General features: G+C 39.6%; 1 protein-coding gene across 6 annotated transcripts in view; it reads left to right on the top strand.

Moving 5' to 3' along the window:
- Adamtsl1 (ADAMTS like 1) overlaps positions 1-13,846 on the top strand; it is a 946,298-nt gene that overhangs the window by 858,910 nt on the left and 73,542 nt on the right. For all 6 annotated transcript variants that reach the window (XM_074051743.1, XM_074051742.1, XM_074051741.1 and 3 more), the window contains one exon: positions 2,656-2,783. In XM_074051743.1, coding sequence (XP_073907844.1) covers positions 2,656-2,783 — 128 coding nt within the window. The remainder of the gene's footprint in view (positions 1-2,655; positions 2,784-13,846) is intronic.

Below are 13,846 nucleotides of genomic sequence, written 5' to 3'. Positions count from 1 at the left end.
CATTATTCTTATTTACAAAATTATTATGAAAGCATACATATTCCTGGAATAGCAAAAAGATTTAAATAATAGTTAATTTTTACTTTGAAAATCTCAAAGAGCTTGAACACCTAAACAGATTTAGCAATAACATTGTATTATGTTGCATTTGATAAGGTTTTATGCATCTGATAAGAACCAGTGACACTATTATCTAAAGTTTTGTATGGTCTATCAAAGATAAGTAAATAGTACAATCATCTTTCTTTTATTAGCTTTCTTAAAGTAAGCATGCAACTGTTCAGCTTTGAAGAAAAATTAACTAATGATTTGTGGATGCGTGGATGAGTTACACCACAATCTCTTACAGTTTTCTTGTCATTCCTTACCAAGTTTCAATCCTTATTCAATGCCACAAAACCTTCAGTGCCCTCAATAATACTGGTGATGGTCTAGAATGGTACTGATCAATTGTAAACCATCCAAATATCTCTCTCTAGCTAAGGTGTACTGTTTCTGTCCCCCATTTTTATCAAGACTGTCCATACATAACTGGATTGATTAGACATTAGCCTTATTTCTCCTACTGCCTGCCTTTCCTCTGACAGGAGGTAAAAACAGCATTGTAATAGACCCAATGTTAAAAGCAGAACTGAGGAGACTATTCATTGTTAGACTAGTCACCCCCTCAGAAACACCGAGACATAACCAAAGATGGTGTTGAACTGCAAAGTTCATGGTCTAGAGTGGCCCAGTGAGGGAAATGGTAAAGAAAGAAAAGAATTATATACTTAGAGATTGTTGCTGGGGCAGATCTACTAGTCTTAAATTCATCACCAAGTCTTATGAGTTCTCCTGATCTTGTGGTATTTCTCCCCATTTCTTTTTTTTTTAAGCTGAAATTACCCAAAGTCTTTATTAAGCTATTTATTTATATATTCTGGGCAATTATTTCGTACAAAAGGTTTGTTTTCCTTTATTGTTGTGATGGGTGGGGGTATACTGTGGCATTTACACTGGTTCTTACAATGTATCAAATATATCATACATGAATTTACCTCCTCAACAATTCTCCTTCATTCCCCCTCCTCCAATTCCTGGAGTAGTTTCAACAGGTATCACTTTTGCATTTACTTACATATGTATACATTTTATTTCACTGTATTCACCCTCCTACCCCCTTTCCTCACCACCTCCCTCCTCCCACTGGTGCCAGACCTCCCCCCAGGGCAGGACTTGTTCTGCCTTCCTGTTCTCTAATTTTGTAGGAGAAAAAAAGAGAAAAGAGAAAAGAAAAAACATGACATTTTAGCTTGAGATAAAGGTAGCTACACAGGGAGTTTCCTTGTGATATTTCCATGTATGTATGTATGTATTTTAACCCCAATTGGTTTGTCTCCTCTAATTTTCTTCATTCTACCTTAGTCCCTTTCTTATGACAGTTTCAGTCAGTTTAAGATTTCTAAATTCATTCTTGTATAGTGAGCATGTCAACCCTATTAAAGTTCTTAGTTTCCTTACCCTCTCATGCATGATCTCCCCTTAGTGTGACCAGTGTTTCACAACATTACTACATTTATATTAGGTCTATATTCCACATATGAGAGACAACATGAGGCTTTTGGCCTTCTGAGCCTGGCTAACTTCACTTAAGATGGTGTTCTCCAGTTCCATCTATTTATCTGCAAGTGACAAAATTTCTGCCAACTTGCTTGCTAGGGATGGATGTTAACATAATTTTGGGTAATCAGTTCTTCGAGCCTTTTGAAGCTAGGAAAGTAGAAAGAATCATTAAGGAGGAAATTACTTGCTCTGGGAGCCCAAAGGTTGCCATAAAACCATTTCTGTTGTTCTAAGGCCCTGTCTGGCCTCAGCACTAGATCTCTGAGTTTCCCATCCTGTCCTTTCCAACCTTTCTAGATTCCCACCTCCAAATAAGCATTCCAGTTGTCATCAGCCTAAGTCACCAAGGCATCAGCTTCAAGCTATCATTAGTCATTAATCTGTTTCTCTACAGAGAGCCCTGTGTAGTATTGTGAGAAAAGTAACAAAAAAGACCTGAGTTTTGTGTCCATAATGTTTAAAGGCTAATGAAGACAATTAATATATATATATGAGTACCTAAAAATGAGAGATGGTTACACAAACAATTTCCTTCAAATGTGTGCATCAGAATACTCTTGTCAATATTTGACTTCTGGCCTCCTCTCTCCCACCTCCAAACCTTAATTGATGCCATTTTTCCATATCTTGAAGCCTACCTTCTTTCTTCCATCCAACCAAATGCTACTCCTCCTTTTCTTTCCATTTTCCTTAGTAAGACTTCCCCAGATCTACCTGCACCACTTGTTCTAGCATCCCCTCTCACCCATGGTATTGTGTGTGCTATATGTATTCAATGCATGTATGTCATCTTCTCCAACTAGCAGCAGCTAGATCAAGTAATCAATAAAGCTAAAAAGCAATCAAAACCTCATTATTTGTGGTTGCCATCATAATCACACTAATCAAAGTGACAAGAGAGCCTGGGTTCCCAAGTGTCCTAGCTAGCCTATCTTGGTTGTTAAAACACTGTCCTGAATATACCCTGAAGTTCCTTCGTACCTTCCCAGTATTGAATGCCAAAAAGGAATCAACTGACTTAACCAGGTCTACATTTCTTTTCTATTACTCCAGGATTCTTCTACAGCCAGATGATTCCTTACAGATCTTGGCACCAGTGGAAGCTGATGTGGGTTTCTATACTTGCAATGCTACAAATGCCTTGGGCTCTGACTCTGTCTCCATTGCCGTCACATTAGCAGGTAACCTGAAAAATCCCTGTTTAGTTCTACTCAGAAACCTTTATTAAGTGCCTGTATGTCAAGGAGGCTGAGGGCCACATAGACAAATGTGATCCATACCCTTCCTTCAGGGAGTTTATTACCTACTCACAATGGAACTGAAGTACAGTATGAGGTAGGATGATAATCAAAGAGTATGCAAAGACAGTTCATCCCTTCTGGGAGTTCTTAGAGCTGGAATGAGGAGAATTGTGTAAATAGAAATGGGGAAAATATTCAGGGCAGAAAGACCAGCATGAGCAAAAGTGATGTGTGCAACTCAGTGACGTGTTAGAGCATGAATTGTAAACTATGGTCTTTGAATGCTCTTTTGGGATCCTGTCATTTCTCCTTATTCCACCTGCTACCAAAAAAAAAAAAAAAGAAGAAGAAGAAGAAGAAAGAAAGATTTTAAGACCTATGGATAACTGGAATTCTGTGGTCATGACTTGGAGCAGGAATGTTCCCCAGAATTTCTGTTTCTGCTGTACCTCAACCTATGACTCTAATATACCTGCCAGTATTTTGCATATACCATAGAAGTTAAACAAAACATCTGCACATGGTGACTTTAAAACATTGCAACTACTCAGAGTAAAATGTCTCCCAAGTCTGTGGTCTTATAGCAATGTCCTTTTAGAAACCCTCTGTACACGGGACAAGTCCTTGCCTTTGAAACTGAAAGAGATCTTGGATATCACTGGACCAATATCCTCATCTCTCAGAGGCCAGGCAACCTGAAGTCACACAGCTGCCCAGTTAGTGGTGGGGCCAAGAAGGGAACTGAGGTCTCCTAATGCCCTGTTTATTGTTCTCTCTGCTGCCCCACTGATCCTACCAAAAGAGGATCCTTTTTCTCAAATCTGGGCCATATGATCTTTGTGGCAGTGTGTTGCATGTGTTTGTATCTGTTCTTTTCAATGGTTGCTCACATCAGATGATTCAGTAGATGCTAGATAAGCCAACATCACCCCACACTGACCTCATCTGTCCATGTGGGGATTATGTTGTCACACAGGCTACTCCCTTGCATATCTGTTTTGCAACAGTATTTCTGCCCCATGACCTAAGGCTGATCTGGGAAGGGACCTTTAGCAGGCAGCTTTGCAGCAAAGATGAAAGTCGACAATGAGAAAGGCAAGCTAATGGGCCCTGGGCTGGATTAAAGACTGATATTATTAATGCCTGCTTTTTTGTGACTGAAACATTTGCTTTTCCCCTAATGTATTCCAGTTTCGATCTTTATTCTCCTCTTTATACAGAGTCCAGATGCTCAGCACCAGTCTTTTTAAAATATCTTCTATCTTCCACCCTCCAAACTACCTTAGCAAGGGCACTGCTGACACCCTTCCAATCACTGGCAAATACTGGCTCTTACAGGATTAACTCTCCTTTTTATATTTATCCACTTAAATACCCTTGTTCACCTGAATTTACTACGATTAATGGAAACCTGTCTGGAATTAAGCAAGGCAATTGTAATATCAGGATTGTCTTCATCTCTTTGAAGAACTATTGGAAGCTGCCAACAGGTTCAAAGCCAGAAAAGAGAAACAGAATGGCCAAAGAGGCACGAGGGAAGGGGAGGAGAGGGTTGACCAATGAAATATGATCGCAAAAACCACACCCAGGGTTTAGGGAGCCGCCGCCCTGCACTTCAGCTGCTGGGGTTTGTTCAGGTCTGCTGGCAAATTGGCCAAACAGCCCATCTAAAAGTAGAGGCTGAAAATGTGCATTGTAATTGTGTCTTTATCTGGGATTATCACTCACACCTGTGCAATGTCTGTGCTCATAGTGTTGGGTGGCTCACCAGTTACTGTTTTGAGCACATGCTGTCGATCAAGTATTGTGAGACATATAACAATAAATAAAACTGGAGTTTTGTGTTCTGTGATGCTCATAGACTAGTAAAAGGCAATAGATAGGTAAATGCCTACCTAGAATTGAGAAATTGCTCAATGTAGCTTAAAAGCATGCCTCAAAATCCTGCTCCAACCAGGTTTGATGGTGCATGCCTATAATCTCAGCACCTGGGAGGCTGAGGCAATAGAAGGATCCTGAATTCCATCCCAGCCTGGGCTATGTGTTGGATTCAAGGCCAGCCTGTGTTACATAGCAAGACCCAATCTCTAAAAGAAAACAAAAGCTCCTTCTCTGCAGTATATGTCATATGACCTAAATATAACCTAAATTGGGGGGAGAGGATGGATGTCAAACATTTCTAAATTTGATTACCAATTATACTGCTTATTAACTATGTGATCTTCAACAAAGTATATGACATCATTGAGTCTCAGATCTTGATGAAATGAAAAAAATGAAAGTAATACTCTTTTACAGAATTGTTGTGAGGTTAAATAAGATTGTAAGTATGAAAAAGAGCTTAGACCAATGCCAGAAACATTGTTCACACTCAATAAACATTAGCTTCCTTTTCTTTCTCTAGCTCTTCGAAATGAAATATATCCTGAAAACAATCCTGAGATGTGAAAAACATGGCGTTAACTTTGCTTCTATGTATTTTTCAGCAGCAGTCTTAACAGTAATATTTTTCAAGTGTGCACTTAGTTCACTTGCAATCATTAAATCTCTATGTTGCTGTACTTTGAAATTAATAGCAGAGTTTTTGTCTGGACTTCAATCATAAATACAGCTCAAAGAGAAAAAGAAAACTGATGCTCAAGATAGTCAGGTGTCCCCAGGATTTCATAAGAAAAGTATAGACTTTGGACTTGCCAGTGCTCCTACGTTAACCAGATTCAAGAAAAACCGTTCATGGTGTTTCACCAGAGCAGGCAGGCATGGCACAGCCCTTAAGCCTGTGGATTCTGAAGCCTAGGTGTGCATTTGAATCATTGCTCTGTCATTTCCTAAGCTGTGTAACCCTGAGCAACTTCTTTAAACTTGCTGACTTCATTTCTCTCTCTGTGAAATGGTGATGATAATCGTACCTGACCCAGAAGGAAACTCAACGCACTCATTTATATAAAATGCTTATAATTGTGCCTGGCACATAACAAACACTCAATTGTTAGATAGCATTATTATTATTACTATTATAAGGATAATGTAGCAAACCAAAGTCAACTTATTTTTACAGTAGAGGAGACCTCTTTTCAGAGATCAGAATTCTCATAAGCCCATTTTTTAGTAGCTTTCTCTCAGTGTCCTAGTGGCAACTGGAGAAGCTGAATTAGCCATCTGGAAAGTGCTTAGAGTGCCTGGAGACAGAGCAAGGGAGGTGGCTGGTGATGAGGAATGTCTCACAGGGGTCACAGGGAAAGAAGCCTGATGAGCTCCTGCTGGCCTACAGCACGAACTCTCCTGTTGAGTTTTCCCCATCCCCTAGATGCTGTCTACTGCAGATTCTGCATCTTAGACTCATTTTAGTTCCATTGCTTACTCTCTACACAATTTTCCTAAAAACACTATTTAGTTTCAAACATACTAATTCTACCAAGTCTTCTGTGTTCTGCACTGTTTTGATCTGCAAAATATTGTTTTTAGTGTTTTTCCCCATTCTCCTAACACATCCATTCTGTGTTGATTTTATCTTCTAAGTTTCAGAGATTTGAGAATACCTTGCATATGTGTCTCAGCATGAAGAACGCCAGTATTTCCTTATTTCCCTCCCTGGGAAACTCACAGCCACATAGACCCAGTGGCACACAGCTCCTCTACCCTAAGTTTACTTAACTGGGTACCTGTTTCACAGCTCATGTTGCAGGAGAGAAGCTTACAGTAGAGAGGAGGATATGAATAGAGGGTTATAAGAATGTAACTGAAATGTTACAGTCTCACATGTTGAGTATTGATTACTGAGTGTCCAGTTATAAATAGGATTGGATAAGAAGGAATTTCTGGTGTATGCAAATAAAAGCAGAGAGATTGGAGTACCATCTTGGCCAGTCATATTCCACACTCAGTTACTTTGCTCAGAAACGTTTGAATGGCATAGGCAGTGTTTTTAAAGGAAAGCAGTAGTTTCCTGATGAATCACTTCAGTCTGGATCAGTGGAATTTGTTCCACTTACCAATGTAGACGAGGACCTCTCCAGGTGTAGAGCATTGACGAGGTCCTAGCCAAAAGGGAAGCATCTTTGGTTGTCATTGATTTTATAAGATCACAAAAGAGATACTGTAGGATCTTCCGAACATCATCAGCGGAAAATGAGATGAGGGCTGAGGGATGGGTGTGTCTTTCATTGAAAGGAGATAACTTGGATGAGCTCATCTGAAGTTTTCACAGGAAAGGAGAGACAGAAAATATTTCTCCTTTCCTGGCATGTTTTTTGTGTCTTTTTGTGAGTGGAATAGCTGACACACATTGTGTCTAATAAAGAGATCTGGGAAACCTCACTGAGAAAATAAAACTAAAAGGTAGTTTTTTAAATTCTTCTTTCTGTGCCCCTCCTCATCACGATTTAGTAGCTGCAATAAATGACAAGCAGTTATGTAAGCGTCTCATAATGTAAGTCAGTTCCAATTGGCATTTCTGAGTTTTTCATCCAGCAGTTGTTAATCAAAGGAGGGCTTTCTTCATAGTGAGTTAGGATTAGACAGGGTCTCCTCACCAGAAGCAAAAGCCGACAAAAGAAAATGTGCCCCAGTGCACTAGATCAAAAGGAAAGGTACACAGATTTGACTGTGTCCCAATGGTACTCTAAGCCACGTGGTAATAGTCATTGACTGATTCCAGCTGCCATCGAGAGAACCTCATTACCTGATAGAAGGCTAAGTAGCCAAGGCCTCAAGTTCTCAAATATAGAAGTGCTGATAGCCCATTCATAGACACTGAATTTTAGAGACTTTACATAAAATAGATGACAGTATAGCAGAAAATCCAACTTACTGTACAAATGGTCCAAGCAACCCCATCTCAATCCCAGAAAAGCAGTTCTTATCTCTATCCAGTTAGGATGCAGGAAGGATGGGGGGGTCAAACTTGTAGTGGGATGTATCATGCCCTAATTAATAATTTCTAGCAGAGGCTGCAACATAACATGTCCATGCTAAGTGTGGGATCCCTTGTCTAGAACTCTCTAGTGGAGCATGCAAAAGAAATTATAACAGAACCACTTGCTTCCTTATTCTCCTGAGGGATCATCAACTTCAGTTGAAGAATTAAAAGAGGTGTTGGTGCCAGCAACCTGAGGAACCTGGCAAAAAATAGCTAAAGAGAATAGTAATGAAATCAAGGATAGGAGAGGGAAGCCATGCGATCTGGGAATGTTCAAGAAAGGTCCGACTAAGTCCTACTCATTTCCTATGTTCTCAGGACCCAGTGATATTTATTCTAGACATACCAGCTAAGCAGAATCTCAAGGTCAAAGAAATTCTAATTCTTCCTCATTTTTTGTGCAAGGTAATTTGTAGTTGCAATGTTGACCCTGAATAACCAAGAAAAATTTTAAACCAAGTTAAAACTGAGTTTTCTGTTTTCTTGAGATCTAATTTACATATAAAATATATCCATTGTCCTGTGAATGCTAATACCGTCCACCAACTACACATGCCAGTGACACAATAGATGCCAACACTCTCTGTGTTCCCAGGGTATGCACATCAAGGAAGGGACAAATCTCTTTGATGAATGTCATTGGAATTTTGATGGGAATTGCATTAAACATGTAGATTACTTTTGGGAGTATAGACATTTTTACTATGTTGATTCTACCAATCCATGAGCATGGGAGATCTCTCCACTTTCTATAGTCTTCCTCAATCTCTTTCTTCAGAAGTGTATAGTTTTCCTTGTAGAGGTCTTTCACATCTTTTGTTAGGTTTACACCTAGGTATTTGATTTTTTTTGAGGCTATTGTAAATGGAATTGTTTTCATACATTCTTTTTCCGTTTGCTCATTGTTAGTGTATAGAAATGCTAATGATTTTTCTATGTTGATTTTATATCCTGCTACCTTGCTATAGCTATTGATGATGTCTAGAAGCTTCTGAGTAGAGTTTTTTGGGTCTTTAAGGTATAGGATCATGTCATCTGCAAATAGGGATATTTTGACAGTTTCTTTACCTATTTGTATTCCTTTTATTCCTTCTGCTTGCCTAATTGCTCTGGCTAGGAATTCCAGTACTATGTTGAGTAGGAGTGGAGATAGTGGGCATCCTTGTCTGGTTCCTGATTTTAGAGGGAATGGTTTCAGTTTTTCTCCATTAAGTATAATGCTGGCTGTAGGTTTGTCATATATAGCTTTTATAATGTTGAGGTACTTTCCTTCTATTCCTAGTTTTCTTAGAGCTTTTATCATGAAATGGTGTTGGATCTTATCAAAGGCTTTTTCTGCATCTATTGAGATGATCAAGTGGTTTTTGTCTTTGCTTCTGTTAATGTGGTTTATTACGTTTATTGATTTTCATATGTTGAACCACCCCTGCATCCCTGGGGTGAAACCTACTTGGTCGTGGTGAATAATCTTTTTGATGTGTTGTTGAATTCAGTTTGCCATTATTTTGTGAGGATTTTTGCGTCAATGTTCATTAAGGAGATTGGCCTATAGTTCTCCTTTTTGGAGGTGTCTTTGCCTGGTTTTGGGATAAGTGTAATAGTGGCTTCATAAAATGTGTTTGGCAGTTTTCCTTCCCTTTCTATTTCATGGAACAGTTTAAGGAGGGTTGGTATCAGTTCTTCTTTAAAGGTCTGATAGAATTCAGCAGAGAATCCATCAGGTCCTGGACTTTTCTTTTTGGGGAGACTCTTGATTGCTGCTTCAATTTCATTTTGTGTTATAGGTCTATTCAGGTGATTAATTTCCTCTTGGTTCAGTTTTGGATGATCATATGTATCTAGAAATCTGTCCATTTCTTCAAGATTTTCAAATTTATTTGAATATAGGTTCTCAAAGTAGTCTCTGATGATTTCCTGGACTTCCATGGTGTTTGTTGTTATCTCCCCTTTTGCATTCCTGATTCTACTAATTTGGGTTTTTTCTCTCCTCATTTTAGTCAGGTTTGCCAGGGGTCTATCGATCTTGTTTATTTTTTCAAAGAACCAGCTTTTTGTTTCATTAATTCTTTGTATGGTTTTTTTGGTTTCTATTTCGTTGATTTCAGCTCTTATTTTTATTATTTCTCTCCTTCTATTTGTTTTGGGATTTGCTTGTTCTTGTTTTTCTAGGAGTTTGAGATGTATCATTAGGTCATTGATTTGGGATCTTTCAATCTTTTTAATATATGCACTCATGGCTATAAACTTTCCTCTCAAGACTGCCTTAGCTGTGTCCCATAGGTTCCGGTAGGTTGTGTTTTCATTTTCATTGACTTCTAGGAACTTTTTAATTTCCTCTTTTATTGCATCGATGATCCATTCTTCATTAAGTAATGAGTTATTTAGTTTCCAGCTGTTTGCATGTTTTTTGTCTTTACTTTTGTTGTTGAGTTCTACTTTTACTGCATTGTGGTCAGATAGTATGCATGGTATTATTTCTATTTTCTTATATTTGCTGAGGCTTGCTTTGTGCCCTAGGATATGATCTATTTTGGAGAAGGTTCCATGGGCTGCTGAGAAGAATGTATATTGTGTAGAGGTTGGATGAAATGTTCTGTAGACATCTACTAGGTCCACTTGATCTATTGCATATTTTAGATCTTGGATTTCTTTATTGAGTTTTTGTTTGGATGACCTATCTATTGATGATAATGGAGTGTTAAAGTCTCCCACAACCACTGTGTTGGCGTTTATATATGCTTTTAGGTCTTTCAGGGTATGTTTGATGAAATTGGGTGCGTTGACATTGGGTGCGTACAGATTGATGATTATTATTTCCTTTTGGTCTATTTCCCCTTTTATTAGTATGGAATGTCCTTCTTTATCTCGTTTGATCAATGTAGGTTTGAAGTCTACTTTGTCAGAGATAAGTATTGCTACTCCTGCTTGTTTTCGGGGGCCATTGGCTTGGTAAATCTTCTTCCAGCCTTTCATCCTAAGCATATGCTTATTTCTGTCGGTGAGATGAGTCTCCTGTAAGCAACAAATTGTTGGATCTTCTTTTTTAATCCATTTTGTCAAACGGTGTCTTTTGATGGGTGAATTAAGTCCATTAACATTAAGTGTTAGTACTGATATGTATGTGGTGATTCCTGCCATTTAGTTATCTTAGTTGTTTGAAGGTTTGATTGTGTGTACCTAACTTGATGTTACTCTCTACTGTCTTGCTTTTTCTTATCCTGTGGTTTGGTGCTGCCTGCCTTTTCATGGTTAAGTTGGGTGTCACTTTCTGTGTGCAGGATCCCTTGCAGAATCTTTTGTAATGGTGGCTTTGTGGTCACATATTGTTTTAGTTTCTGCTTATCATGGAAGACTTTTATTGCTCCATCTATTTTGAATGATAGCTTTGCTGGGTAGAGTATCCTGGGGTTGAAGTTATTTTCATTCAGTGCCCGAAAGATCTCACCCCACGCTCTTCTTGCTTTTAATGTTTCTGTTGAGAAGTCTGCTGTGATTTTGATGGGTTTACCTTTGTATGTTACTTGTTTTTTCTCTCGCAGCCTTCAATATTCTTTCCTTAGTTTCTGAACTTGTTGTTTTAATGATGATATGTCGTGGAGTAGTTCTATTTTGATCTGGTCTGTTTGGTGTCCTGGAGGCCTCTTGCATTTGTATGGGAATATCTTTCTCTAGATTTGGGAAATTTTCCGTTATTATTTTGTTGAATATATTACGCATTCCCTTCGCTTGCACCTCTTCTCCTTCTTCGATGCCCATGATTCTCAAGTTTGGTCTTTTGATGGAGTCAGTGAGTTCTTGCATTTTCTTTTCACAGGTCTTGAGTTGTTTAATTAGTAGTTCTTCGGTTTTTCCTTTAATTACCATTTCATCTTCAAGTTCTGAGATTCTGTCTTCTGTTTGTTCTATTCTGCTGGATTGGCCTTCCGTTTTGTTTTGCAGTTCTGTTTTGTTCTTTTTTCTGAGGTTTTCCATATCCTGGCTGTTTTCTTCTTTACTGTTGTCTATTTTTGTCCTGAGTTCATTTATCCATTTATTCATTGTGTTCTCTCTTTCACTTTGGTGTTTATACAGTGCTTCTATGGTTTCCTTTATTTCTTCTTTTGCTTTTTCAAATTCTCTATTTTTATTGTCTTGGAATTTCTTGAGTGTCTCCTGTACATTTTGGTTGACCCTATCCAGTATCATCTCTATAAAATTCTCATTGAGTACTTGTAGTATGTCTTCTTTTAAATTATTCTTGTAGGCTTCATTGGGTCCTTTGGCATAGTTTATCTTCATTTTGTTGGAGTCTGGCTCTGAGTTTCTGTTCTCTTCATTCCCCTCTGGTTCCTGTACTAATTTTTTGCTGTGGGGAAACTGGTTTCCTTGTTTTTTCTGTCTTCCTGTCATTGTCCTTGGTGTTGTTACTGTCCCTGTACTGTGTGTAATTAAGTATTTTCTAGCTTGTAATAATAACAATGGTAATATTGAGAATGGAAGAGTGAGCTGAGATGGAAAGCAAGAAGTTAAAGAAAAGGGGAAAACAAATATACAGACAAGAGGGAGAAAGCAGAACAAGGTATCAGACAAGAGAGTTTCAAAGGTATAAACAGGGAGTGTTAGTGTACTAATCGACAGTAAGCTGAACAGACAATAGAGTGACAGAGAGAGGATTGAAAATCAAAGATAAAAAAATAAAAAATAAGTATATGAAAGTAATATCTATTTATAAAATGAATTAAAATAAAATGGAAAATAGAAAATTAAAAAAACAAAAAAAACCAAAAAACCAAAAAACTTCCAAGTTTATATGCAATGCAATTTCAGTCTTAATAATTTGGATGTCCGTCTCAATCTCCAGTCCTGGAGTTGGTGCCTCAGATGTTGTTCTGTAGTTGTCTCATCAAAGGGGATGCATAAAGTAGAACAAAACTACACTCACACACACACAGAAGAAAAAAAAAAAAAAAAAGCCCCACCAAGTGTCCCCGGTTCAAATGCAATACAGTTTCAGTAAGTTTTTCGGCTTGCAGGTGTAATTCGGTTGTTCTCTCATCAAAGGTAGGGAGAAAAAGAAAAAAAAGCGTCTGGAGGCAGTTCTGAGAGTGGTATCTGCAACTGTGGCTTGCCTGCCTGCTGCTCTCAGCCTGTAGCTGGCGGCGTTATTTATGCAGATCTCTGGGGTGAGCTTAGCACTCACCTGGTCCCACAGGCTTTGTTTGCTCAGAGTTCTCCTGTGCGGGGGAGGGGGGCCTCTGCTACAGGCTTTTCCCTTTCCAAGCACTGGGAAAGGCGACACTGCCCCGCGTTGTCAGGCCTGCGTGTTTATTTACAGTTCACTGGGAAGTGGGTCTTCCCTCCTCTCACAAGCATCCCTGCTCCTGGTGGCTGGGCACACGCCCCGCTCCCGCCAGAGCCTCTCCGGCCCGCCGGGCTCGTTTATTTACAGTCCCGGGAAGGAGTCCCTTCCCCCAATCTTCAGCGCTCAGGGCGCCCCACCCTCTTTCCAGCGTGTCTTAACTGTTCTTATTGCTTAGTACTCAGTTTCTCTTTTTTTCCCGGGTGGAGGTCAGTCTGTCCAGGGGGCTATGCTGCTCTGGCCCAGGCTTGTCTGTGGGGGAACCGCGGTACCGCGAAGCTCACCTGGTCCGCGTCTTCCCAAGCCGTATGGGCGCCGGCCACTGGCGGCCCGGGGGCCTCCTCGGTTCTCCGTTTAACGTGAAGTGGAGATTCTCTGCACCGGCTGGAGATGTGGAGGAGTCAAAGTTATGCCTTTTCTCGGTGATTATGCCTGTAAAGTGTGTCTCCAGCGTCTCTCCAAGATTTCACTCAAGGAAGGGACAAAGAAGAAATGGTATTAAAGACACCACAGGGACCCAGTGGTAGCCAGGTTAGTGAGGAGCACAATTGATTGAGGAAAGGGACAACTAGGTAGCCAGGGCAGCAGCACCAAGGTAAGGGTGCCATTGTGTGCACTACACAAAGATACTCATTTCTCACAGTTCTGGAGGCTGGAAGTCTGATATCATGGAGCCAGCTTGGTTTGGGGCTAATGAGGGCCCACTTCCTGGTTGTGCATCCATCACCACACTCAATCTTAGAACAC

This window comes from Castor canadensis, chromosome 13 (assembly GCF_047511655.1).
Source record: "Castor canadensis chromosome 13, mCasCan1.hap1v2, whole genome shotgun sequence".
In the NCBI taxonomy this organism is placed as follows: Eukaryota; Metazoa; Chordata; class Mammalia; order Rodentia; family Castoridae; genus Castor; species Castor canadensis.
This window is presented reverse-complemented; position numbering and strand designations above follow the sequence as displayed.